At 45.9% G+C, this 22,299-nt stretch overlaps 1 protein-coding gene across 4 annotated transcripts in view; it reads right to left on the reverse strand.

Annotated features, from left to right (window-relative positions):
- Positions 1-432: 432 nt before the first annotated feature.
- celf6 (CUGBP Elav-like family member 6) overlaps positions 433-22,299 on the reverse strand; it is a 691,837-nt gene continuing 669,970 nt past the window's right edge. For all 4 annotated transcript variants that reach the window (XM_080216157.1, XM_080216156.1, XM_080216158.1 and 1 more), the window contains one exon: positions 433-520. Coding sequence is in view for 1 of the 4 variants with exons in the window: in XM_080216158.1 (XP_080072284.1) it covers positions 495-520 (26 nt within the window). In the remaining 3 variants the exon portion in view is untranslated. The remainder of the gene's footprint in view (positions 521-22,299) is intronic.

Raw genomic sequence — 22,299 nt, forward strand, 5'->3', positions numbered from 1 at the left:
TTAAATCCCTGTGCCAGCTTTCGTAATGTCCTCTTTTTTTTAACTACCTAAGTTGATATCCTTCTCGCTTCGGAGACAAGGATGTTGGCTATAGGCACACAATCTTCTCCAGCTGGCTTTGGTATGGTTTTTTTTCTCTTTTAAAAGTCAGTATTCACCATTTAATCCTCTGAACAAGAGTTTTCAGTACTTGCGGATTAAAGTTAACCATGATGGTTTGTCGCAATGTCTTCATCACAGTTCCAGTGCGAATATGATTTTTTTTGTCGTCATTTTGTGTTTTTGTTTGTCTTTTTTTTATGTATTTCCATCCAACTTCCTTCCTCTTTTATTTTTGGCTCCCCCTCCCTTCCCCCCCACCCCGCCCCCCCCACTCTCAAGTCGCTCCAGAAAAGTTTTCCCCCTTTTTGTTTTGAAATCTAATTTGTCATCTTCCACAGTGATACACAGCAAAATAAAAGTCAGAGTTTTCAGACTGCACTTGTGACAAAGGATCACTGAATGCGGCGATTCTTCCATCCTGAGAGAGAGAGAGAGAGAGAAGGAAAGAGAGAAGGACAGAAAAGAGAAAGAGGTGAGTTAATACGAGGGGAAGACAGCGACCGTTTGCGACAATCACAAAACAATTCAGTGGCAAAGCCAGGCCCTGGAATGGTCTCAAATGGATGACGCAGTGTTCAAAATGGCCCATTGGGCAGATTACCCTCAATATATATCTGTCTTTCCTCCTGCAGTATTAGGGGGAGGCGATGGTCTAGTGGTATTATCGCTAGACTATTAATCCAGAAGCTCAGCTAATGTTTTGGGGACCAGCGTTCGAACCCAGCCATAGCAGATGCTAGAATTTGAAAGCTTTCGCAGCACTCCCACAGGGTAGCACAGGGGTTAGCACTGCTGCTTCACAGCTCCAGGGACCTGGGTTCAATTCCTGGCTCGGGTCACCGTCTGTGTGGAGTTTGCACATTCTCCTCATGTCTGCATGGGTTTCCTCTGGGTACTCCGGTTTCCTCCCACATTACAAAGATGTGTGGGTTAGGGTTGATTGGCCATGCTAAGAAATTGCCCCTTAGTGTCCAGGGATGTGTAGGTTAGAGGGATTAGTGGGTATAATGTGTAGGGATATGGGGGTAGGGCCTGGGTGGGATTGTGTTCGGTGCAGACTCGATGGGCCGAAGGGCCTCTTTCTGCATTGTAGGGTTCTATGCTCACTGAGGCGACGGCCTAGTGGTATTATTGCTAAATTATGAACCCAGAAGCTCAGCTAATGATCTGGGGACTCGGGTTCGAATCCAGCCGAGGCAGATGGTGGATTTTTTATAAAGGAAATCTGGAATTAAGAATCGACTGATCACCATGAAATGATTGTTGGGAAAGCCCATCTGGTTCACTACTGTCCTTTAGAGAAGAAAATCTGCCATCCTTATCTGGTCTGGCCTACATGTGACTCCAGGGCCACTGCAATGTGGTTGACTCTCAACTGCCCCTCTGAAATGTCCTGGAAAGCCACTCAGTTCAAGGGCAACTAGGGATGGGCAGTAAATGCTGGCCAGCCAGCAACGCCCAAAGTATTACAAGCCTCATTAAGTTAAAGATTTGGCAAACATTTGAGTGGCATGATGGCACAGTGATTAGCTCTGCTGCCTCATAATGTCAGGACCCAGGACCAATTCTGGCCTTGGGTTACGATCTGTGTGGTATCTGCACATTCTCCCTGTGTCTGCGTGGGTTTGCTCTGGTTTCCTTGCATAGTCCAAAAGGTTAGGTGCATTGGCCATGCTAAATTCTCCCTCAGGCACCGGAGTGTGGAGACGAGGCGATTTTCACAGTAACTTCATTGTAGTGTTAATGTAAGCCAACTTATGGCACTAAAAATAAACTTTAAACTTCAACTTAGTATATGGAGTTTGATGGAATGGGTTGGATGGGCTGAATGGCCTTTTCACACAGTGGATGCTTAAAATTCTGAGACTATAGACTAGGGGCTAATTACGCCAAACACCTAATACCCAGCACAGTTAGACAACTAGCAGATACCCATCTTGTCTTAGATTTCTTCATGGTAATAGTAAACAAAGTTAGGAACAAAAGTCCGGGTGTTTATTTGGAGAGCAAGGATATTAATACTGACTCAATTATAGAGTAAGTAAAAAATGTGTCGATGATTGGTTGGGCAGAGACTTGAACTTCAAATCTCCTTGGCCTTAACTTTCCTCTTCAACTCTCCTATACTGGGAAATTTTCTGATTTTCTCCAACACAACTACTCATGAGCAACTGTGTCTGGTAATTAGCTGAAAAGATATTTGTATTCATTGGCTTTTCTAAACTCAATTGTATTACATAGAATCCCTACAGTGCAGGATCAGGACATTCGGACTAACGAGTCTGTATCAACTCTCTGACAAAACCAACTCTCCAACAGAATGTCCCACACAGTTCTACCCCCTCCACCTTATCCCTGTAACTCCTCACATTTATCATGGCCAATCCATCTAACCTGCACATTTTTGGACACTAAGGGGTAATTTAGCACAGCCAATCCACCTAACCTTCACATCTTTGGACATAAAGGGCAATTTATCAAGGCCAATCCACCTAACCTGCACATCTTTGGACATAAAGGGCAATTTATCAAGGCCAATCCACCTAACCTGCACCTATTTGGACACTAAGGGACAATTTAACACGGCCAATCCACCTAAACTGCACATATTTGGACACTAAGGGGCAATTTATCATGGCCAATCCACCTAACCTGCACATCTTTGGACATAAAGGGCAATTTATCATGGCCAATCCACTTAACCTGCACATATTTGGACACTAAGGGGCAACTTAGCATGGCCAATCCACTTAAGCTACATATTTTTGGACACTAAGGGACAATTTAGCATGGCCAATCCACCTAACCTGCACATCTTTGGACACTAAGGGGTAATTTAGCATGGCCAATCCACCTAACCTATACACCCTGTCAAAGTTCTCAGCAAGTGCAATAAAATCCTATAATTAGGTACACGTTTTCTGTTGATTCTTTTTTGTCAGCTAAGGTAGGAACTCATGGCAGACGCACAATAAACTCTCCCAGTCAATGGGGCATCTTATTGGGACCACAGCGTGTCCAATCGGCCCCCCCTGTTTCAGTCTTAAAATAGACCAGCGTGCCCTTACCAATTTTCCTTTTCCAGGCGGGGATCTACATTTGTGATATTAAAGAGGCTCCTCCAAAAAAAAAATAGGGGTTTAAGAGAAGAGGAACTTGACTGAGATGAAAGAGAGTTTCATTAACACGTCAAAAGAAGGTGTTCAGATGTTGTTAAAGAGTTGTAAAGGGGGTGGAAGCATTAAAATGAAAGTCAGGGTGGTCTGTATACTATTGTGTTGATGTGTCTATCGCTGGAATGGTTGTACTGTAAAGAGTGAACACTGGTTTGGGCAGCAGGGTGGCACAGTGGTTAGCACTGCTACCCCACAATGCCCAGGATCCAGGTTCGATTCTGGCCTCAGCCTGAAATTGTTGATAGCGTTAGATGTCAAATGTTTAAGTGCACTTGTATGACAATCCTTGGTCCTCTTTTACAATAAGTTAGAAAAGCAAACAAGGCAATATCAAGAGTTTAATAAGAGTGCACAAATGCAGACCATGATAATTTCGAGTCCATTTTTGAGACTGGCAGTGACCTCCTGACCACAAACTTCACAACAAAGATCAAGGATTGTTTTCTTTTGATAAATCTTTGTAAAAGGTTTTAAGTGTCTTTCCTCAGAACCAGGAGACTTTCTTACAAGAAAGATATGCGACTGTCAGGCATATCTTAACGTGAATCTCGATCCAGGGCGGGATTAACTTACTGGCCTGAAACGAAACGTGAAGAAATGTGCCTGGGGATTTGAGGTTAGTGTTTGAACGAGCTGCCCGTACACATTCCTGGCATAGTTTAGGCATGGTGTTAGCACTGCTGCCTCAGCGCCGGGGACACGGGTTCGATTCCTGGCCGCAGGTCACTGTCTGTGTGGAGTCTGCATGTTCTCCCCATGTCTGTGTGGGTTTCCTCCGGGTGCTCCGGTTTCCTGCCACAGTCCAAAGGTGCGTGGGTGTAGCTGGATTGGCCTACGCTAAATTGACTCCAGTGTCAGGGGATAGGGCCTGGGTGGGATTGTTGTCAGCGCAGGCTGAATGGCCTTCTGTATGGTAGGGATTCTATGATTGTGTGTGCAGGTTAGGTGGATTGCTAAATTCTCCCTCCGTGTACCCAAACAGGTGCCGGAGCGTGGCGACCGGGAGATTTTCCCAGTAACTTCATTGCAGCGTTAATGTAAGCCTATCTGTGACGGTGACAAAATAACCTTTAACAATACCACTACGCCACCACCTCTCCGCAGTGAACTCGAATGTATGGTGACTCGGTGGACTAAAGGAATGATGTTTCTTTCAGGAATTGTGCATTGTCATATAACCTGGCTCTGCCACTGAATAACATTGAGCTTAATTCATCCAGTCTCACAGGTCCACTTCATCTGAAGGTTACAGGTACAACCAAGCTGGTTAAATGAAGGATTTTCACCAAAAAAAACCAAATTTTGAAAAGAAAGGAGAACAAATTAATCGGTTCATGTGCTGGCACTGAGGCATGCTGGGATTGAAGGAACAATCATGCTCATTTTTAAGTTCCATTGAACGCACACACTGCAGCTCTTTCTAACGTCAGAAATAAAACACAGTCACAACTGGCAAACCCCACAGCAACACCAATATCCATCGGAGGACCCTTTTCATTTGCTTTGCGATCTTCACAGAGCTAGGATGAGATCAATAGATGAGGTACCACAAAATTGCCATGTAGTATGCAGCCCTGAGCCCATTCACTCCTGCCACTGCCCTGTCTCTCTCTCTCTGTCTCTGGGTAGGAGGCATGGTGACACAGTGGTTAGCACTGTTGCCTCACAGCGCCTGGGACCCTGATTCGATTCCTGGCTCGGGTCACTGTCTGTGTGGAGTTTGCACATTCTCCTTGTGTCTGCGCGGGTTTCCACGTGCGAAAGACGTGCTGGTTAGGTGCATTGGCCGTGCTAAATTCTCCCCCAGTGCCCGCATGCTCATAGCATAGTTTTGGCATGGTGGCACAGTGGTTAGCACCGCTGCCTCACAGTGGCAGGAACCCAGGTTTGCTTCCCAGCGTTGGTCGTTGTCTAAATTCTCCCTCGGAACAGGCAGCGGGGTGGGGTGACTAGGGGATAAGAGGCAAATCTTTTAGGGGTAACACGGTGGCGCAATGGTTAGCACTGCTATCTCACAGTGTCAGGGATTGATTCTGGCATCGGGTCACTGTGAGGAGTTTGCACATTCTCCCTGTGTCTGCGTGGGTTTCCTCCGGGTGCTCCGGTTTCCTCCCATTGTCCAAAGATGTGTGGGTTAGGCTGATTGGCCATGCTAAATTGCTCCTTCATGTTAGGGGGATGTCAGGAGGATTAGTAGGGTAAATATCTGAGGTTACAGGGATGGGGCCAGGGTGGGATTGTCATCGGTACAGGCTCGATGGGCTGAATGGCCTCCTTCTCCACCGTAGGGTTCTATGACTGAGGTGAAGACAAATTCCTTCACCCAGAGAGTGGTGAATGTGTGGAATTCACTATCACAGAAAGTAGTTGAGGCCAAAACGTTGTGTGATGCCAAGAAGAAATTAGATATAGCTCTTGGGGCTAAAGGGATCGAGGTATATTGGGGGGCGGGGGAATGGGGATCAGGATATTGAATTTGATGATCAGTCATGATCGAAATGAATGGTGGAGCAGGCTCAAGGGGCCAAATGGCCTCCTCCTGCTTCTATCTTCAATGTTTCTACGTTAACTCAAGATCTCTTGGATCGTAGGGAGGTAGAGACCTCTCCTGTGAGCAAGGGGAGAGTGTGTTGCACAGATGTGCCAAGCTTTAATAGTGTCGAAGGAGAATCGTGAGGAGGGTTTTGGGTTAAAACATTTTTGGCAAAAGTAAGTGAATGCTTTGTTTTATCACTTTTTTGAAATTTAAATGATTGTTTCCCATCAGATGCTTAACTTACATTGTGTGATGTCAAGAAGAAATTTGATCTAACTTTCGCGGTTAAAGGGAGCAAGGGGTATGGGGGGGGGAAAGGGGGGATCAGAATATTGAATTCGATGATCAGCCATGATCATAATGAATGGTGGAGCAGGGCTCAAAGGGCTGAATGGCCTGCTACTCCTTTTTTTAATGTTTCTATGTTTACAGAATCAATTCCTGGCTGATTAAAAAGAAGAAATGTCGGAAGTATTCTCCCCGTGTCTGAATGGGTTTCCTCCGGGTGCCCCGGTTTCCTCTCACAGTCCAAAGATGTGCAGGTTAGGTGGATTGGCCATGATAAATTATCCCTTAGTGTCCAAAGATGTGTAGGTTAGGTGGATTGGCCATGCTAAATTGCCCCTTGGTGTCCAAGGATGTGTAGGTTAGGTGGATTGGCCATGCTAAATTGCCCCTTGGTGTCCAAGGATGTGTGGGTTAGGTGGATTGGCCATGCTAAATCGCCCTTTGTATCCAAATGCTGAATTGTCCCTTTGTGTCCCAAGATGTGAAGGTTACTGGGATTAGTGAGTAAATATGTGGGATTTACAGGGCTAAGGCCTGTGTAAATTGCTCTATTGGAGAGTCAGTGCAGACTTGATGGGCTGAATGGCCTCTTTCTACACTTAGTGATTCTAGGATCTGCATCTCGCCAATACGGTGATGAATTTTTAGTAAGTCTAGGGCTGGAAGTGGTGAGAAAAGACAAATTTCAGCCCCATGACTGAAGTTTTCTACTCTGCCACTGTAGCCAAGTTACACAATGATGGTGAGATTGAGTGAGGAGGTATGAAGGGATCGGATATATTGAATACATTAATCTCAAAACCTGAGTTCTCATTTTTTATACACTAGCATCACTGTTGGTTAATCTGAGATAGAACAAGCGCCAAGACATCAGAGGAGATAGCGGGTGGGATTTTCCAGCCTCGCCCATCCCGAAACCATAAAATCCCCCCGAGGTCAACGGGCATAAGAACATAAGAAATAGGAGCAGGAGTAGGCCATCTAGCCCTTCAAGCCTGCCCCGCCATTCAATAAGATCATGGCTGATCTGATAGTGGTTCAGTTCCACTTACCCGCCCGCTCCCCATAACCCTTAATACCCTTGTTGGTCAAAAATCTATCTATCTGTGAATTGAACACATTTAACGAGGTAGCCTCCACTGCTTCAATGGGCAGAGAATTCCAGAGATCCACCTTCCTACGGTCTGCCCCTCTCCCGCTCCGATTCCCGTGGCGGGCCAGGGGTCGGGGGGGGGGGGGTATAATTCCGGCCAGGGATTTTGCTTCAGGAGAGCATACAGGCAATTTTGCGTCACTGTTTTTAATTTCAAAAGAACTTTGATGCAATGGGGTGGCATGCCATAGAACTGGAAACGCGTGAACAACAAGGCAGTGGGTTATGAATCAAGTGAAAAAGGTCCCTGAATTTCTTCAATAGTTGGGTAGATAGTCATTAAGAATGGAGACATGAAGAAGGCATCACTTGTTGACATAGATACTCATAACCAGTGGTGAAATAGCAAGGAGATTGCAGGAAGAAAAGCCGATTGTATATCTATATATATATTTTTTTCTCAATGATATAATCACACATTTAATAAGGCACCACAACACGGAACTCACACTACAACAGCAAAGGTCAAAGGTCACGTTCTGGTCAAGGTAGACCAATCAGCACTCCAAGTTTACTTACAACGACCACTAACGGTTACCATGGGCAGTACTACTCACGCACGTCACAACCGCAAATAAAAAAACGTGACCCCACGTCATGCAACGCAGCGACAGTCTGTCACATGACGTCATCAAATGACACCTTCACTGCAAACGGGCAACTTACGGGTCGGGAAATGTCTCCCCCACTAGAGTTGCTAGGTAACGTCACAAGAGTTTTGAGTATGACTTGTGGTCATCTGGGGCTATGATTAGGCCCTGCCTGGTTTGGTTGTGGTTAGTTGCAAAAGAAGAAAAAATGTTTGGATATGTAGCTGTTATCTCGATTTTTGCTTTTTTTTTCTTAATCTCTCTCCAGTTTGACTTTCTGTTCTTACAAAGCATCTTACCTCGGTTGCACATGACTATTACAGCGACAGAAAAAAAACGAAAGACATTCAACAAAGGCGCGACAACATAACTTAGACAACAGGACGAGATAATGCATTCATGGGGCATTTTTACACCCTTGGGCTCAACATTTGACCAACCCCAGTGGGCAGTAGGACTGTACCAAAGCTTCACTTACAGTGACTTTTCTTTTTAGCAATGTCCAATCAAAGTCCAATTCAGTCTCAACCCTCGAGACATTCCAGATCCAAGCTGACAAGACAGGCAAACCCCGTTCTGTCTTGGGCTTGATCTACATGATCCCCAAGCTGATAGGAGCAGACATTTCACCCCCTTCAGTGTTTGATCTCATTTGCATCTCAGGCAAAAGGTCTAGATGCCATTTTTAAAAAAAAATCACTTCCAATGAAACCTCAGTGTAACCTCATTGATTCCTATCAAGTGCAGGACTGCAGTTGATCTTAGCCAAAAGCTCGGGAAGTGATGCATCATCTCTGCTACTTCTCAGAAGAATGATTTGACCACCTGAGGCCTCACTTAGAGCATCGCGTCCAGTTCTGAGCACCACATTTTGGGGAGGACCTTGGAGCAACTGGGACTAGCTGGGATGGCATGGAGTGGTTGGGCCAAAGGGCCTATTTCCGTGTTGTGCAACACTGCAGGCGGGATTTTACAGCCTCGCTCAGGCGAGACTGGAAACTCCTGCTCTAGGTCAACGGAGATTTCCGTTGTGGGACCCTCACCCGTTCCTGATTGCGTGGCGGGCGAGGTGGGAGTGTTCTGGCCAATGACTCTAAGAGGTTGACTCCAACATTGGTAAGGCCACACTTGAAATATTGTGTACAGTTCTGGTCACCCTGTTATAGAAAGGATATTATTAAACTAGGAAGAGTGCAGAAGAGATTTACTTGGAGGCTACTGGGATTTGATGGTTTGAGTTATAAGGAGAAGTTGGATAGACTGGAATTTTTTCCTTTGGACCATAGGAGGCTGAGGGGTGATCTTACAGAGGTCTATAAAATAATGGGGGGGCATAGATATTCAAAAGAGAAAATGCAGGAAGAAGATCAGTGAAGAATTATATTTGACTCAAGCTACTAACTCTGTTTCTCTCTCTCCACAGACCAGCTGAGACCTTCCAACATTTTCTGCTTTTAACCTCAGATTTCCAGCATCCGCAGTGCTTGGCTCTCTTACAATGAGTCGTGTGGAGATTAGCGCAACCTTCACTTACAGTGGAGAAGACTAACGGGGGTTTTGAGGGGTCTTTAAAACTTCTGAGGGATTCTGATCGGCGTGAAAGGGAGAAACTGTTTCCACTGGGGCTTGTGAGGGGGTGGTAGTGGTGGGGAGGATGTGTTGTTGGTGATGGGGGTTGGCAGAGGTCAGTAACCAGATTTACCACAGCAACCAGAGGGCAAATGAAGAAAATTATTTTTAACACAGCAAATTGTGGACAGTGGTGTAGTGATTTCAATAGCAACTGTGCAAGATATTGATAAGACATTTCTTTGTTCTTTGGGTAGGGGTTTTAGTTAAGTTGGGTACCATGGTCAGAAGAGCAGGAGGGCCTGTTCCTGCACTGTAATTTTCTTTGTTCTTTATTAGTAAGCAAGACATTGGTAAGGCCACACTTTGTGTACTGTTCTGGTCACCCTATTATAAGAAGGATATTATTAAACTAGAAAGAGCTCAGAAAAGATTTAGTCAGATGCCAGTGGAATTTGATGGTTTGAGTTATAAGGAGAGGCTGGATAGACTGGGACATTTTTCTTTGGAGCGTAGGAGGCTGAGGGGTGATCTTATAGAGGTCTATAAAATAAGGGGGGCATAGAACAGTTAGATAGTCAATGGCTTTTTCCAAAGGTGGGGGAGTCTAAAACTAGAGGGCATAGGTTTATGGTGAGAGGGGAGAGATACAAAAGGGTCCAGAGGGGCAATTTTTTCACACAGAGGGTGGTGAGTGTCTGGAACAAGCTGCCAGAGGTAGTAGTGGAGGTGGGTACAACTTCGTCTTTTAAAAAGCGTTTAAGCAGTTACGTGGGTATGATGGGTGTAGAGGGATATGGGCCAAATGTGGGCAATTGGGAGTAGCTTGGGGGTTTTAAAAAAAGGGCAGCATGGACAAGTTGGGCCAAAGGGCCTGTTTCCATGCTGTAAACCTCTATGACTCTGTGATTCTATCTATGACTCTATAACTTCCAAAAGAGGACGAGATATATATTGGAAAGGGGTTAAAAAAAATGCATAGCTCCAAAAATAGAGCAAAGGAGAGTGGGTAGCTCCCTCGGTGACTAAATAACTTCCTCCTGTGCAGAATGATTCGACGACTAAACAAAAAATTATTTTCCCAAGTTAAAGTTAACTACTGTTTAGCTGTGTGCGCCCTCAAGCCCAGGAATTCCCACCCAAGCTCACCTTTACACAGTCCACCCAAAGATCCTGTCTGGCCCATTATGATTTATGCAGCAGGCAAGATGGGAGAATTTCGGCCTGTGTGTTTTCCCGCATTGCACCAACCAAAGTTCCCTACTAACCAGAATTGCTGATGTTCATAGAATTATAGAATCCCTACAGTGCAGAAGAGACCATTCGGCTCACTCTCTGACAGGGCACCTTACCCCTCTCCCCCACCCTATCCCTCACATTTCCTAGGACTAATCCACCTAACTTACATACCTTGGGGCACTAAGGGGCAATTTAGCATGGCTAATGCATCTAACCTGTATATCTTTGGACTCTAAAAGGCAATTTAGTATGGCTAATCCACCTAACCTCCACATCTTGGGACACTAAGAGGCAATTTAGCATGGATAATCCAGCCAACCTGCATATTTTGTGACACTAAGGAGCAATTTAGCATGGCCAATCCACCTAACCTACACATCCTGAGACACTAAGGAACAATTTAGCATGGCCAATCCACCTAACCTGCACACCTTTGGGACTGTGGATGAAACTGTAGCACCCAGAGGAAACCCAGGGAGAACATGCAGACTCCACACACTCACCCAACACCGGAATCGAACCCAGGTCCCTGGCGCTGTGAGGCAGCAGTGCTAACCATTGTACCATCCTGCCGCCCTGTTTTCCGACTACAAATTGTCACTTTCCCAACTAGAAGTTACCTGAAGCCCATACCTGTATACTATATTGTTTTATACTTTAAGGTGGGTTTGGATATACTGATGGAAATTAGAAGTGAACAGAATCCAGTTCTTTACTTCCCTGGGTATCTGCACAATGTGTAACGCATTGCGCTATTGGCAAGTAGGGCACTCATTGATCGGTAGTTTTTATTCAGTACTCATTCCCTGCGATTTGATCGTCCTTGCAACCTCTTTTGACAGGTTGCTTTGTTAACAATAAGAACATTTTCAGTCTGTGAAATGAACCACCGAGTCCAATGCATCTATTTATTTTTAGTCAATTCCCACCCTCCTGGTCTACCCTAGAAACATCTCTCCCACGTCACCCTTCTCCACAGTCAAACAAGGGGAGGCAGTGGCCTAGAGATATTACCGCTGGACAAGTAATCCAGGATGTGGAGATGCCGGTGTTGGACTGGGGTAAACACAGTAAGAAGTCCCATAACACCGGGTTAAAGTCCAAACAGGTTTATTTGATAGTAAACGCCACAAGCTTTCGGAAGGAACCTGATGAAGGAACAGCGTTCCGAAAGCTTGTGGCGTTTGCTATCAAATAAACCTGTTGGACTTTAACCTGGGTTGTGAGACTTCTTGCTGCTAATCCAGGGCCACGCTCTGGGAACCCGGGTTCGAATCTCGCCATGGTAGATGGTGGAATTTGAATTCAATAAAAATCTGGAATTAAAAGCCTCCTGATGACCATGAAACCATTGTCACAAAAACCCATCTGGTTCACTAATGCCCTTGAGGGACATTGATCCCTCTATTGTCCTTACCCGGTTTGGCCTACATGTGACTCCAGATCCACAGCAATGTGGTTGACTCTTAAATACCCTCAGGGATGGACAAGAAATGCTGGCCCAGACAGCGATGCCCACATCCCATGAATGAATAATAAAAAAATATAATTTTGCACCCTGATCCAATTTCATTGCAACTCAATTCCACAGGCAATCACAATTAATCCAACATAAACTGTCATATGTGAGGAATAGAGGGATATGGACCATAGACAGACAGGAGGGATTAGTTTAATTTAATTAATTTAATTTAATTTGGAATCATATCCAGCACAACACAGTGTGCCGAAGGGTCTGTTCCTGTGCTGTACTGTTCTAGAAGGCGGTGGTGAGCTGCCTTCTTGAACCGCTGCAGTCCCTGAGGCACATGTGTGGCCACGCCTGGAATATTGCACGCAGTTTTGGCCTCCTTATCTGAGGAAGGATGTTCTTGCTGTAGAGGGAGTGCAGTGAAGGTTTACTGGGATGGCGGGACTGACGTATGAGGAGAGATTGAGTTGGTTAGGATTGTATTCGCTGTAGTTCAGAAGAATTAAGGGGGGAAATCTTAAAGAAACTTATAAAATTCTACCAGGACTAGATAGGATAGACGCTGGGAAGATGTTCCTGATGCTGGGGGTGTCTGGAACCAGGCGTCACTGTCTAAGGATACCGGTAAACCTTTTAGGACTGAGATAAGGAGACATTTCTTCACTCAGATTGTGGAAAGCTCGTCGAATTCACACTATAGAAAGCAGTTGTGACCAAAACATTACATGTTTTCAAGGAGTTAGATAATAGAGGCATGGTGGCACAGTGGTTAACACTGCTGCTTTACAGGGCCTGGGACCCGGGTTCGATTCCCGGCTTGGGTCACTCACTGTCTGTGCGGAGTCTGCACATTCTCCCCATGTCTGTGTGGGTTTCCTCTGGGTGCTCCAGTTTCCTCCCACAGTCTGAAAAATGTGCTGGTTAGGTGGATTGGCCCTTTGTGCCCCAGGATGCGTAGGTCAGAGGGATGAATGGGGTAAATGTGTGGGGTTATGGAGATAGGGCCTGGATGGCATTATTGTCAGTGCAAACTTGATGGGCCGAATGGCCTCCTTCTGCACTGTAGGGTTTCTATGATAGCTCTTGGGGTGAAGGGGATCAAAGGATATATGGGGAAGGTGGGATCTGGCTATTGAGCTGGATGATCAGCCATGATAATATAATCCTCCAGTGCAGAAGGAGGCCATTCGGCCCATCGAGTCTGCACCAACCACAAGCAAAGTCACTCGCTGTAACCTGCACATCTTTGGACACTAAGGAACAATTATGCATGGATAATTCCCCTGACCTACACATCTTATGATAGCACAGTGATTAGCACTGCTGCCTCACAGCGCCAGGGACCCGGGTTCGATTCCCAGCCTCGGGTCACTGTCTGTGTGGAGTCTGCACATTCTCCCCGTGTCTGCGTGGGTTTCCTCCAGGTGCCCCGATTTCCTGGTGTGCTGATTAGGTGCATTGGCCATGCTAAATTCTCCCTCAGTGTCCCCAAACAGGCACCAGAGTGACTAGGGGATTTTCACTGTAACTTCATTGCAGTGTTAATGTAAGCCTATTTGTGACACTAATAAATAAACTTGAATAAATTTGAAAACATGTTGAGAAGAGAAGGGATTATGGGGTGAATTGGACAGCCGCAATGTGGTGCTAGAACTGGCACATACATGATGGACCGAATAGCCACATTCTGTGCTGGAGTTTCCATGATTTTATGAAAAGACGGAGGACACACAATGATGAGCCAATTTGCGACCACGGGTAACTAATTAAAGGCGCCTAAAAGCTTTGCTACAGTCCTGAAGGGCAGTCTCATGAGATCTGATCCCAGTAGCAAGGCCCGGCTTGAGAGTCCACTGGAGGCCAGTCATGTCTACCGCCTCCTCCAGTCAGCTTCCGGCATTACCGGGCCCTGCTGCGGTTGGTATATGGTGGCCACTGGGGCTGGCAGCGTGGGCCGACTGTTGGTCGTTTCCCCAACGGCGACTGAGAGCCGGCTGCCATTTTGTGGCATTGCGGCCAAGTGTCAAAGCACAAAGGGTTAATAAAGAGGACTGACGTGTATTTGAACCCGTCAATCATGCTTCCCAATTCAATATCAAGAGAAGAGACCACCTGTGTACAATGTATATATACATCTTTGTTATTTGAAAATCAGGCATTCAGGAGGCCACCCAAAGGCAATGAAGAAACAAGGTCAACGGTTTCTCATAAAGAGGTTTGCTCTTATGTCCCACCACTGCAGCCATTAACCATCTCCTCCCAACAAAATATAGGCCCCCATTTTTCGTTTCCTTGCCGCCAGCACCCATTAGTGTTTTGGGGGGTAGCAAATTTCATTTGTCTTTTATTTTTAGTTGGTTAACTGATCGATGGAACTCAACCCCGTCCCACTCCATTTGTTACTCGGGTTTTTAAGTCAAACCCGTCCCTCCCCCCAAAAAAGATACGGGTTACGGAGCTCCAATTAAAAGGCAAAAAACAACACAATCAGACACAGACTCAGAGCTGAGTGAATCAAAGGCTCACGTCAATGTATCTCTTTGATGGTACTTTCACTTGTCAAGAAATGGCCTCTCGGAGAGTGTTATAGAATTGCTACAGAATTGAATTATTATGGGCACTGACTCTGATAAATATTTATTTTCCCTCTCCTTTGTACTTTGAAAACCAACTCTTTCGCAGCCAGAGACAGGGACAAACAAGGATAACAGCCAACAGGAGTCTAGCCATCTCTTAAAGGGATGCTAACGGCACAATTAGTATCATCAGTAAGACTTACATTAACACTGCAGTGAAGTTACTGTGAAATTGCCCTAGTCACCACACTCCAGCGCTTGTTTGGCTACACTGAGGGGGATCTTAGCATGGACAATGCACCTAACCAGCATATCTTTTGGGCTATGGGAGGAATCCATTTCACAGATCCAGGGACCTGGATTCAATTCCAGTCTGCGCGGAGTCTTGCCATTCTCCCTGTGTCTGCCTGGGTTTCCTCTGGGTGCTCCGGTTTCCTCCCACACTCCAAAGATGTGTAGGTTAGATGGAGTGGCCATGCTAAATTGCCCCTTAGTGTGCCAGGATGTGTAGGTTAGGGGAATTTAGTGGGGTAAATGCATGGGGTTACGGGGATAGGGCGCGAGGGGTTGGGATGCTCTGTCGGAGATTTGATGCAGATCCAACGGGCTGAATGGCCTTCTGTAAGGGTTTTATGATTTATGCTAGAGAAATTGTCAGCTTTTATTATCATTTTATTATCAAATTCATTATCAACCTCTACTTGTCTACGGTTAGTTTTATGGCTTTTGAACATCACGCTCCGATTTTACCTATCTTGATGGTCTGCTCAGTGTGCAGTGGCACAGTGGCACCGCTGCCTCACAGTGGCAGAGACTCTGGTTCAATTCCGGTCTCGGGTGACTGTTTGGAGTTTGCACATTCTCCCTGTATCTACATGGGTTTCCTCTGGGTGCTCCGGTTTCCTCCCACCATCCAAAGGTGAGCGGGTTAGGTGGATTGGCTGTTCTAAATTGCCCCTTAGTGTCGGGGGGGATTACCAGGATTAATTTGTAGGATTATGGGAATAGGGCCTGGGTGGGATTGTGGTTGGTGCAGACTTGATGGGCCGAATGGCCTCCTTCTGCACTGTAGGGATTCTATGGGTTGTATATAGACTGCATCCTGCATGCAGGACAGTGAGAATTCTGGAGGGCAGAATTTTCAGTATCTCATGAAGATTCTGGGTCACAGAGGGACCCAGCTGTTTTCTTCAGGACTCTGGCCAGTGTTGCCACGCTGTACATAGCGGTTAAATTAATCCCCTTTAATGCACATTAATCTCCAAAGTACACAGGCATTGCCCAGTCTCTGTGGCTTGGTTGGAGCAATTGCCCCCTCTTGTGGCGAAGCTAAACCTTGCAACTCTGTTCTGGCTCGCACACGGTATCCAAAACCCAACTCAAACTGGACTTTATCTCTGATGACTTTTTGCCCCTACTGCTATCTCACAGAAATCATTTCTTCCAGGTCAACATTATATTTGACTCGACAATCACATTCCCCCACCCCTCACTGGTTAAATAAGTCTCTGTCCGCTGGAATCACAATGTTAATAATTTTTATGGTGCACTTGATATATTAACAAAGTGCTTTACAGGTGCTCGGTCCAACAAAAGGTGACTCCGAGCTGGCTAACAAGGATTTGACGCAATTCTTGGTCAAGTGGCATCTTGTTGGGAGCACCGTAAAAGGAGATGAGGGAGGCAGATAGAACCAGGGAGGGCATCTCCGAACCTGGAGCTTTGGATTACTGAGGGAATCTACAAGCAAGGTACCACAGCACAGTGGTTAGCGCTGCTGCCTCACAGCACCAGGTACCCGGGTTTGATTCCCGGCTTGTGTCACTGTCTGTGTGGAGACTGTACATTCTCCCCATGTCGGCATGGGTTTCCTCCGGGTGCTCCGGTTTCCTCCCACAGTCTGAAAGACGTGCTGGTTAGGTGCATTGGCTGGGTGAAATTCTCCCTCAGTGTACCCGAACAGGTGCCAGAGTGTGGCGACTAGGGGATTTTCACAGTAACTTCGTTGCAGTGTTAATGTAAGCATACTTGTGACACTGATAAAAACACCTTAAACTTAAAAAAAAACTTTGATTCCCAGCTTGGGTCACTGTCTGTGTGGAGTCTGCATGTTCTCCCCGTGTCTGCGTGGATTTCCTTTGGGTGCTCTGGTTTCTTCCCACACTTCACAGATGTGCAGGTTAGGTGGATTGACCATGCTAACTTGCCCCATAGTGTCCAAAGATATGCAGGTTGGGTGGATTAGCCATGCTAAATTGCCCCTTAGTGTCCAAAGGATGTGCAGGTTAGGTGGATTAGCCATGCTAAATTGCCCCTTAGTGTCCAAAGGATGTGCAGGTTAGGTGGATTAGCCATGCTAACTTGCCCCATAGTGTCCAAAGATATGCAGGTTAGGTGGATTAGCCATGCTAAATTGCCCCTTAGTGTCCAAAGGATGTGCAGGTTAGGTGGATTGGCCATGCTAAATTGCCCCTTAGTGTCCAAAGGATGTGCAGGTTAGGTGGATTAGCCATGCTAAATTGCCCATTAGTGTCCAAAGATGTGCAGGGTAGGTGGATTAGTGGGGTAAACATGTTGATTTACGGGGATTGGTCTGGGTGGGATGCTCTGTCGGAGAGTTGGTACAGACTCGATGGGCTGAATAGCCTCCTTCTGCACTGTAGGGATTCTGTGAGAATGTTCATTCTCTGAAATTGATCAGGATTTCTCCTTGACGAACAGCCTCGCTGTCAAGTGAGTTAATGTTTCCTCATCATCTTGGGGAACAGTTATAAAAGCTGTATTTGTTTTAATTCTCCATGAACCCACACTGTCTGGTGTTATAAGTGAAAGTACCTCAAATATGAAGATGCACAACTCACACAGAAAAATGGACAAACTATTGCTCTGCTACCCAGTCTCAAGATGGGAAATAAGGAGGACACGTACTCAGGAGAAACGGGTTATGTATAAATCAGGAAGCAAATGTACTCTTGAAGTGATTTTAAATGAGCAAACATGTCAAGTATAAACACAAAACAGTTTCCAGATAAAGACAGACATTGTTCTCTGTATTGTACATTCTTGATTACTCTCTAGTTGGGAGTAAAGCTATTGTAAACTGGGTTCTCCAATCCCTTCCGCGCCTCCCCCCACCACCGCCCTCCGCTCAGTGTGAAGCTTGGCGTTCCAACCCACAACTCAGCGGCGCGGGGGAACAGTCCCCAGCTGCAGAGAGGAAGGGGGGTTTCGGCCCTGCTTGGGTGCCTAAGGCTGAGTTTCTCGACAGGGAGAATAGTCGCAACTTTGCTCAAACAGTGAACCTAGGCGCCATCTAGGGGGTTTTCACAGTAACTTCATCACAACACTCATGTCAGCCGACTTGTCAGACTAATAAATCAACTTTTAAAAGCTTTAAACTTCAGTGGAGGGCACCTCAGCACTTTGAGGAAAAGACATTTGTTATTTATACAAAACGGTGACACAGTGGGTTAGCACTGCTGCCTCACAGCGCCAGGGACCTGAGCTCAACCCCCGGATTGGGTCACTGTCCGTGCGGAGTCTGCATGTTCTCCCCGTGTCTGCGCGGGTTTCCCCCGGGTGCTCCGGTTTCCTCCCATAGTATGAAAAATGTTCTGGTTAAATGTTCTGGGCCGTGCTAAATTCTCCCTCAGTGTACCCGAACAGGCGCCGGAGTGTGGTGACAAGAGGATTTTCACAGTAACTTCATTGCAGTGTTAATATAAGCCTACATGTGACAATAAATAAATAAATAAATACTGTTAGGTGGATTGGCCATGCTAAACTGCCCTTTAGTATACAAAGATGTGCAGGTTGGGTAGATTGGCCATGCTAAATTGCCCCTTAGTGTCCAAAGATGTGCAGGTTGGGTAGATTGGCCATGCTAAGTTGCCCCCTTAGTGTCCAAAGATGTGCAGATTAGGTGGATTGGCCATGCTAAATTGCCCCTTAGTGTCCAAAGTTATGCAGTTTGGGTGGATTGGCCATGCTAAACTGCCACTTAGTGTCTAAAGATGTGCAGATTAGGTGGATTGGCCATGCTAAATTGCCCCTCAGTGTCCAAAGATGTGCAGGTTAGGAGAGTTGGCCATGCTAAATTCTCCCTCAGTATATCCAAACAGGTGCCGGAGTGTGGTGACTAGGGAATTTTTGCAGTAACTTCATTGCAATGTTAAAGTAAGCCTACTTGTGACCCTAATAAATAAACTTTAAATTCTCCCTCAATGTGGGTTAAAAGGGGAGTTATTGCTTCAATCAGGAAAATGTAGTGGTAGGATCAGCTCCCCTGTGTGCTGGCATGTTTCTCTCGCATGGTCTCCAACTGAAACCTTTCACGTGCCTTTACTTTTATGAAGGGAAAGTTTCACGGGAGATGTTTCAATCTCCTTCATTTATGAAGATGAAAATGATGGTTTCTGCTGGTCACTTTGCACAGGAGTGCAGCGAAGGTTTACCAGGCAGATCCCGGGGATGGTGGGACTGACGTATGAGGAGAGATTGACCAGGTTAGGATTGTTTTCGCTGGAGTTCAGACAAATGAGTGGGAATCTCGTAGAGGTTTACAAAATTCTAACAGGAGCAGACAGGGTAGATGCAGGGAGGATGTTCCTGGTGAGGGTGTCCTGAACTGGGGTCACAGTCTGAGGATTCAGGGTAGGTCATTTAGGACGGAGATGAGAGACTTCTTAAAAAAATTCATCTGTGGGGCATGGGTGTTGCTGGCTGGCCAGCATTTATTGCCCATCTCTAGTTGCCCCTTGTTCAGAGGGCAGATGAAAGTCAACCACATTGCTGTGCGTCTGGAGTCACATGTAGGCCAGACCGGGTAAGGATGGCAGATTTCCTTCCCTAAAGGACATGAGTGAATCGGACGGGTTTTTCCAACAATGGTTTCATGGTCATCAGTAGATTCTTAATCCCAGATTTTTTTGAATGAATTCATGCTCCACCATCTGCTGTGGCGGGATTCGAACCTGAGTCCTCAGAACATTAGCTGAGTTTCTGGATTAATAGTCTAGCAATAGGCCACTAGGCCATTGTGTTCCTGCATTCCTTCACCCAAAGAGTGATGAGTCTGTGGAATTCATTACCACAGGAAGTAGTTGATGCCAAAACATTGAATGCATTCAAAAGGTGGTTGGATATCGCACTTGGGGCGAATGGGGTTAAAGGTTACGGGGAGAAAGCAGGATTAGGGTACTGAGTTGGGCGATCAACCATGATCATAATGAATGGTGGAGCGGACTCGAAGGGCTGAATGGCCTTCTCCTGCTCCTATCTTCTATGGTTCTATTTTTCTATGTAAATTATCGAGGTTTATTGCTAGCTTGTCTGGCTGTTGCTCATTGCTAGGGTAAGCTCTCTGGCAGGCAGCAAGCTTGAAGGTGAAGGGACAGGGCTTGGCAGCTGAGGTCAGGGGAGGGCAAGAGAGACACGCCCCCAGTAAAAGAGGGTGGGAATTTCTAAATCCAGGGGTTGACACATCGGGAGCCAAGGTAGACGAGTGATCCTCATACAGATGGGTAATTGGTAGATCCTCATACAGACAGGGCTTGGTGCGGCTTGGATACAAGCTGCATTTTGTCAAACAGCTCATTATAAGAGTGCTTTCATGTATGGGTGGCACACTGGTTAGCACTGCTGCCTCACTGCGCCAGGGAACCCCAGGTCGATTCCCGGCTTGAGTCACTTTTTGTGTGGAGTTTGCACATCCTCCCCGTGCCTGTGTCGGTTTCCTTCAGGTACTCCAGTTTCCTCCCATAGTTTGAAAGACGTGCTGGTTAGGGTGCATTGGCCATGCTAAATTCTCCCTCAGTGTACCCGAACAGGCACCAGAGTGTGGCAACTAGGGGATTTTCACAGTAACTTCATTACAATATTAATGTAAGCCTACTTGTGACACTAATAAATCAACTGAACACAGCGCTAGGGACCCGGGTTCAATTCCTGGCTTGGATTACTGTCTGTGTGGGATCTGCATGTTCTCCCCGTGTCTGCGTGGGCATCCTCCTGGTGCTCTGGTTTCCTCCCACAGTCTGAAAGATGTGCCAGTTAGGCGCATCAGCCGTGCTAAACTCTCCTTCAGTGTTACCTGGATGGGTGCCTGAGCGTGGCGACTTTCACAGTAACTTCACTGCAGTGTTAATGTAAACCTTACTTGTGACACAAATAAATAAACTTTAAGCTTTTAACAATTGTTGGTAAAATTGTTAGCGCAGGGAAGAAATGGCCGGCAAAAGTACCCTCTGTGCATGGAGAATTTCATGGTAATTCATTGCAGTATTAATGGAAACCAACTCGTGACTAATAAATAAGATTTAACGTTAAAAACTTCAGCACTATCCATTTTGAGATGCACTTGCTTTTTGCCTCACGTCTCCCACCCACATCTCATTCATCTGAAAGTCAGTCGTGCTGTCTGGTAGATCGCTAATTATGGAGAACAGGTTCATTTATTAGACTAGTTATCTTCACATTCTTTCCTAAAATGCTCTTTACGTTTCACATCTCTTCCAAAATCTAAGAACGCAACAGAAATATTTTCTTCTGCAACCCTCCCAATTTCCAAGGTCAACTTTTTTTTGATATCTTCCCAAAAGGTTCATTTTACTCATTTCCCTCATCTTTCTTATAGTTGGAATGTATTTTTTTTTGCTCATTTTGGTTCTAACCTGAAAGGGGAACGGGGCAATGGCAAAGGGCAGCCCTGTCACCTCACAGCGCCGGGGACCCGGGTTCGATTCCGGCCTTGGGTGGCTGTCTGCGTGGAGTTTGCACATTCTCTGGAGGGATTCTACACTCTATCGACCCCAACTTGATAATCTTGCTGTGCCACTAAAGGCCTTCTCCTTCCTTGAACTACGTCTTGTTAGGCAATGTCAACCGTTGGATTATGGCTCTGTCAACACATATGGTTAAACTGATCTGTCTCTTTCATAGATCCCTGATCGGAAAACCAGAATTCCGGTTTCCCTGAGATTGAGAAGGTGCGATGCTGATGGGGGTCATTATCACTATTCAAAATAATACCAAGAATGTCATGTCTTGATATTAAAGGCAGCTGCAATTCTGATCGGCTCCCAAATAAGAATGCTGTAATATCTTGCACTGAATATAAAAATAGAATATTTCCTCTAATTTAGAATTACATCGACCACTTGGCAGTACAGAACTTGAACATTGCTGCAAAAAGAGACACCTTGCCGAAGATTTTCACCTTGCACTCATCAGGACAAATGCAAGAACGCCAAATTTCAAACGACATAGGAACAGAATTAGGCCATTCAGCCCATCTGCTCCACCATTCGATCATAGCTGATAATTTCTCAACCCCATTCTCCTCACTTTCACCTCTGATCCCCTTACCAATCAAGACTCTATCGATCTCTGTCTTAAATACACGCAATGACCCGGCCTCCACTGTGACAATGAATTCCACAAATTCACCACCCCCTGGCTGAAGAAAATTCCTCCTCAGCTCGGTTCTAAAGGGCCGTCCCTTTACTCTGAGGCTGCGCCCTCGGATCCCAGTCTCTCCGACTAATGGAAACATCTCCCCCATGACCACTCTATCCAAGCCTTTCATGTATACTACTGGAG

Source organism: Carcharhinus amblyrhynchos, chromosome 32 (assembly GCF_965287045.1).
Source record: "Carcharhinus amblyrhynchos chromosome 32, sCarAmb.v2.hapA, whole genome shotgun sequence".
NCBI lineage: Eukaryota > Metazoa > Chordata > Chondrichthyes > Carcharhiniformes > Carcharhinidae > Carcharhinus > Carcharhinus amblyrhynchos.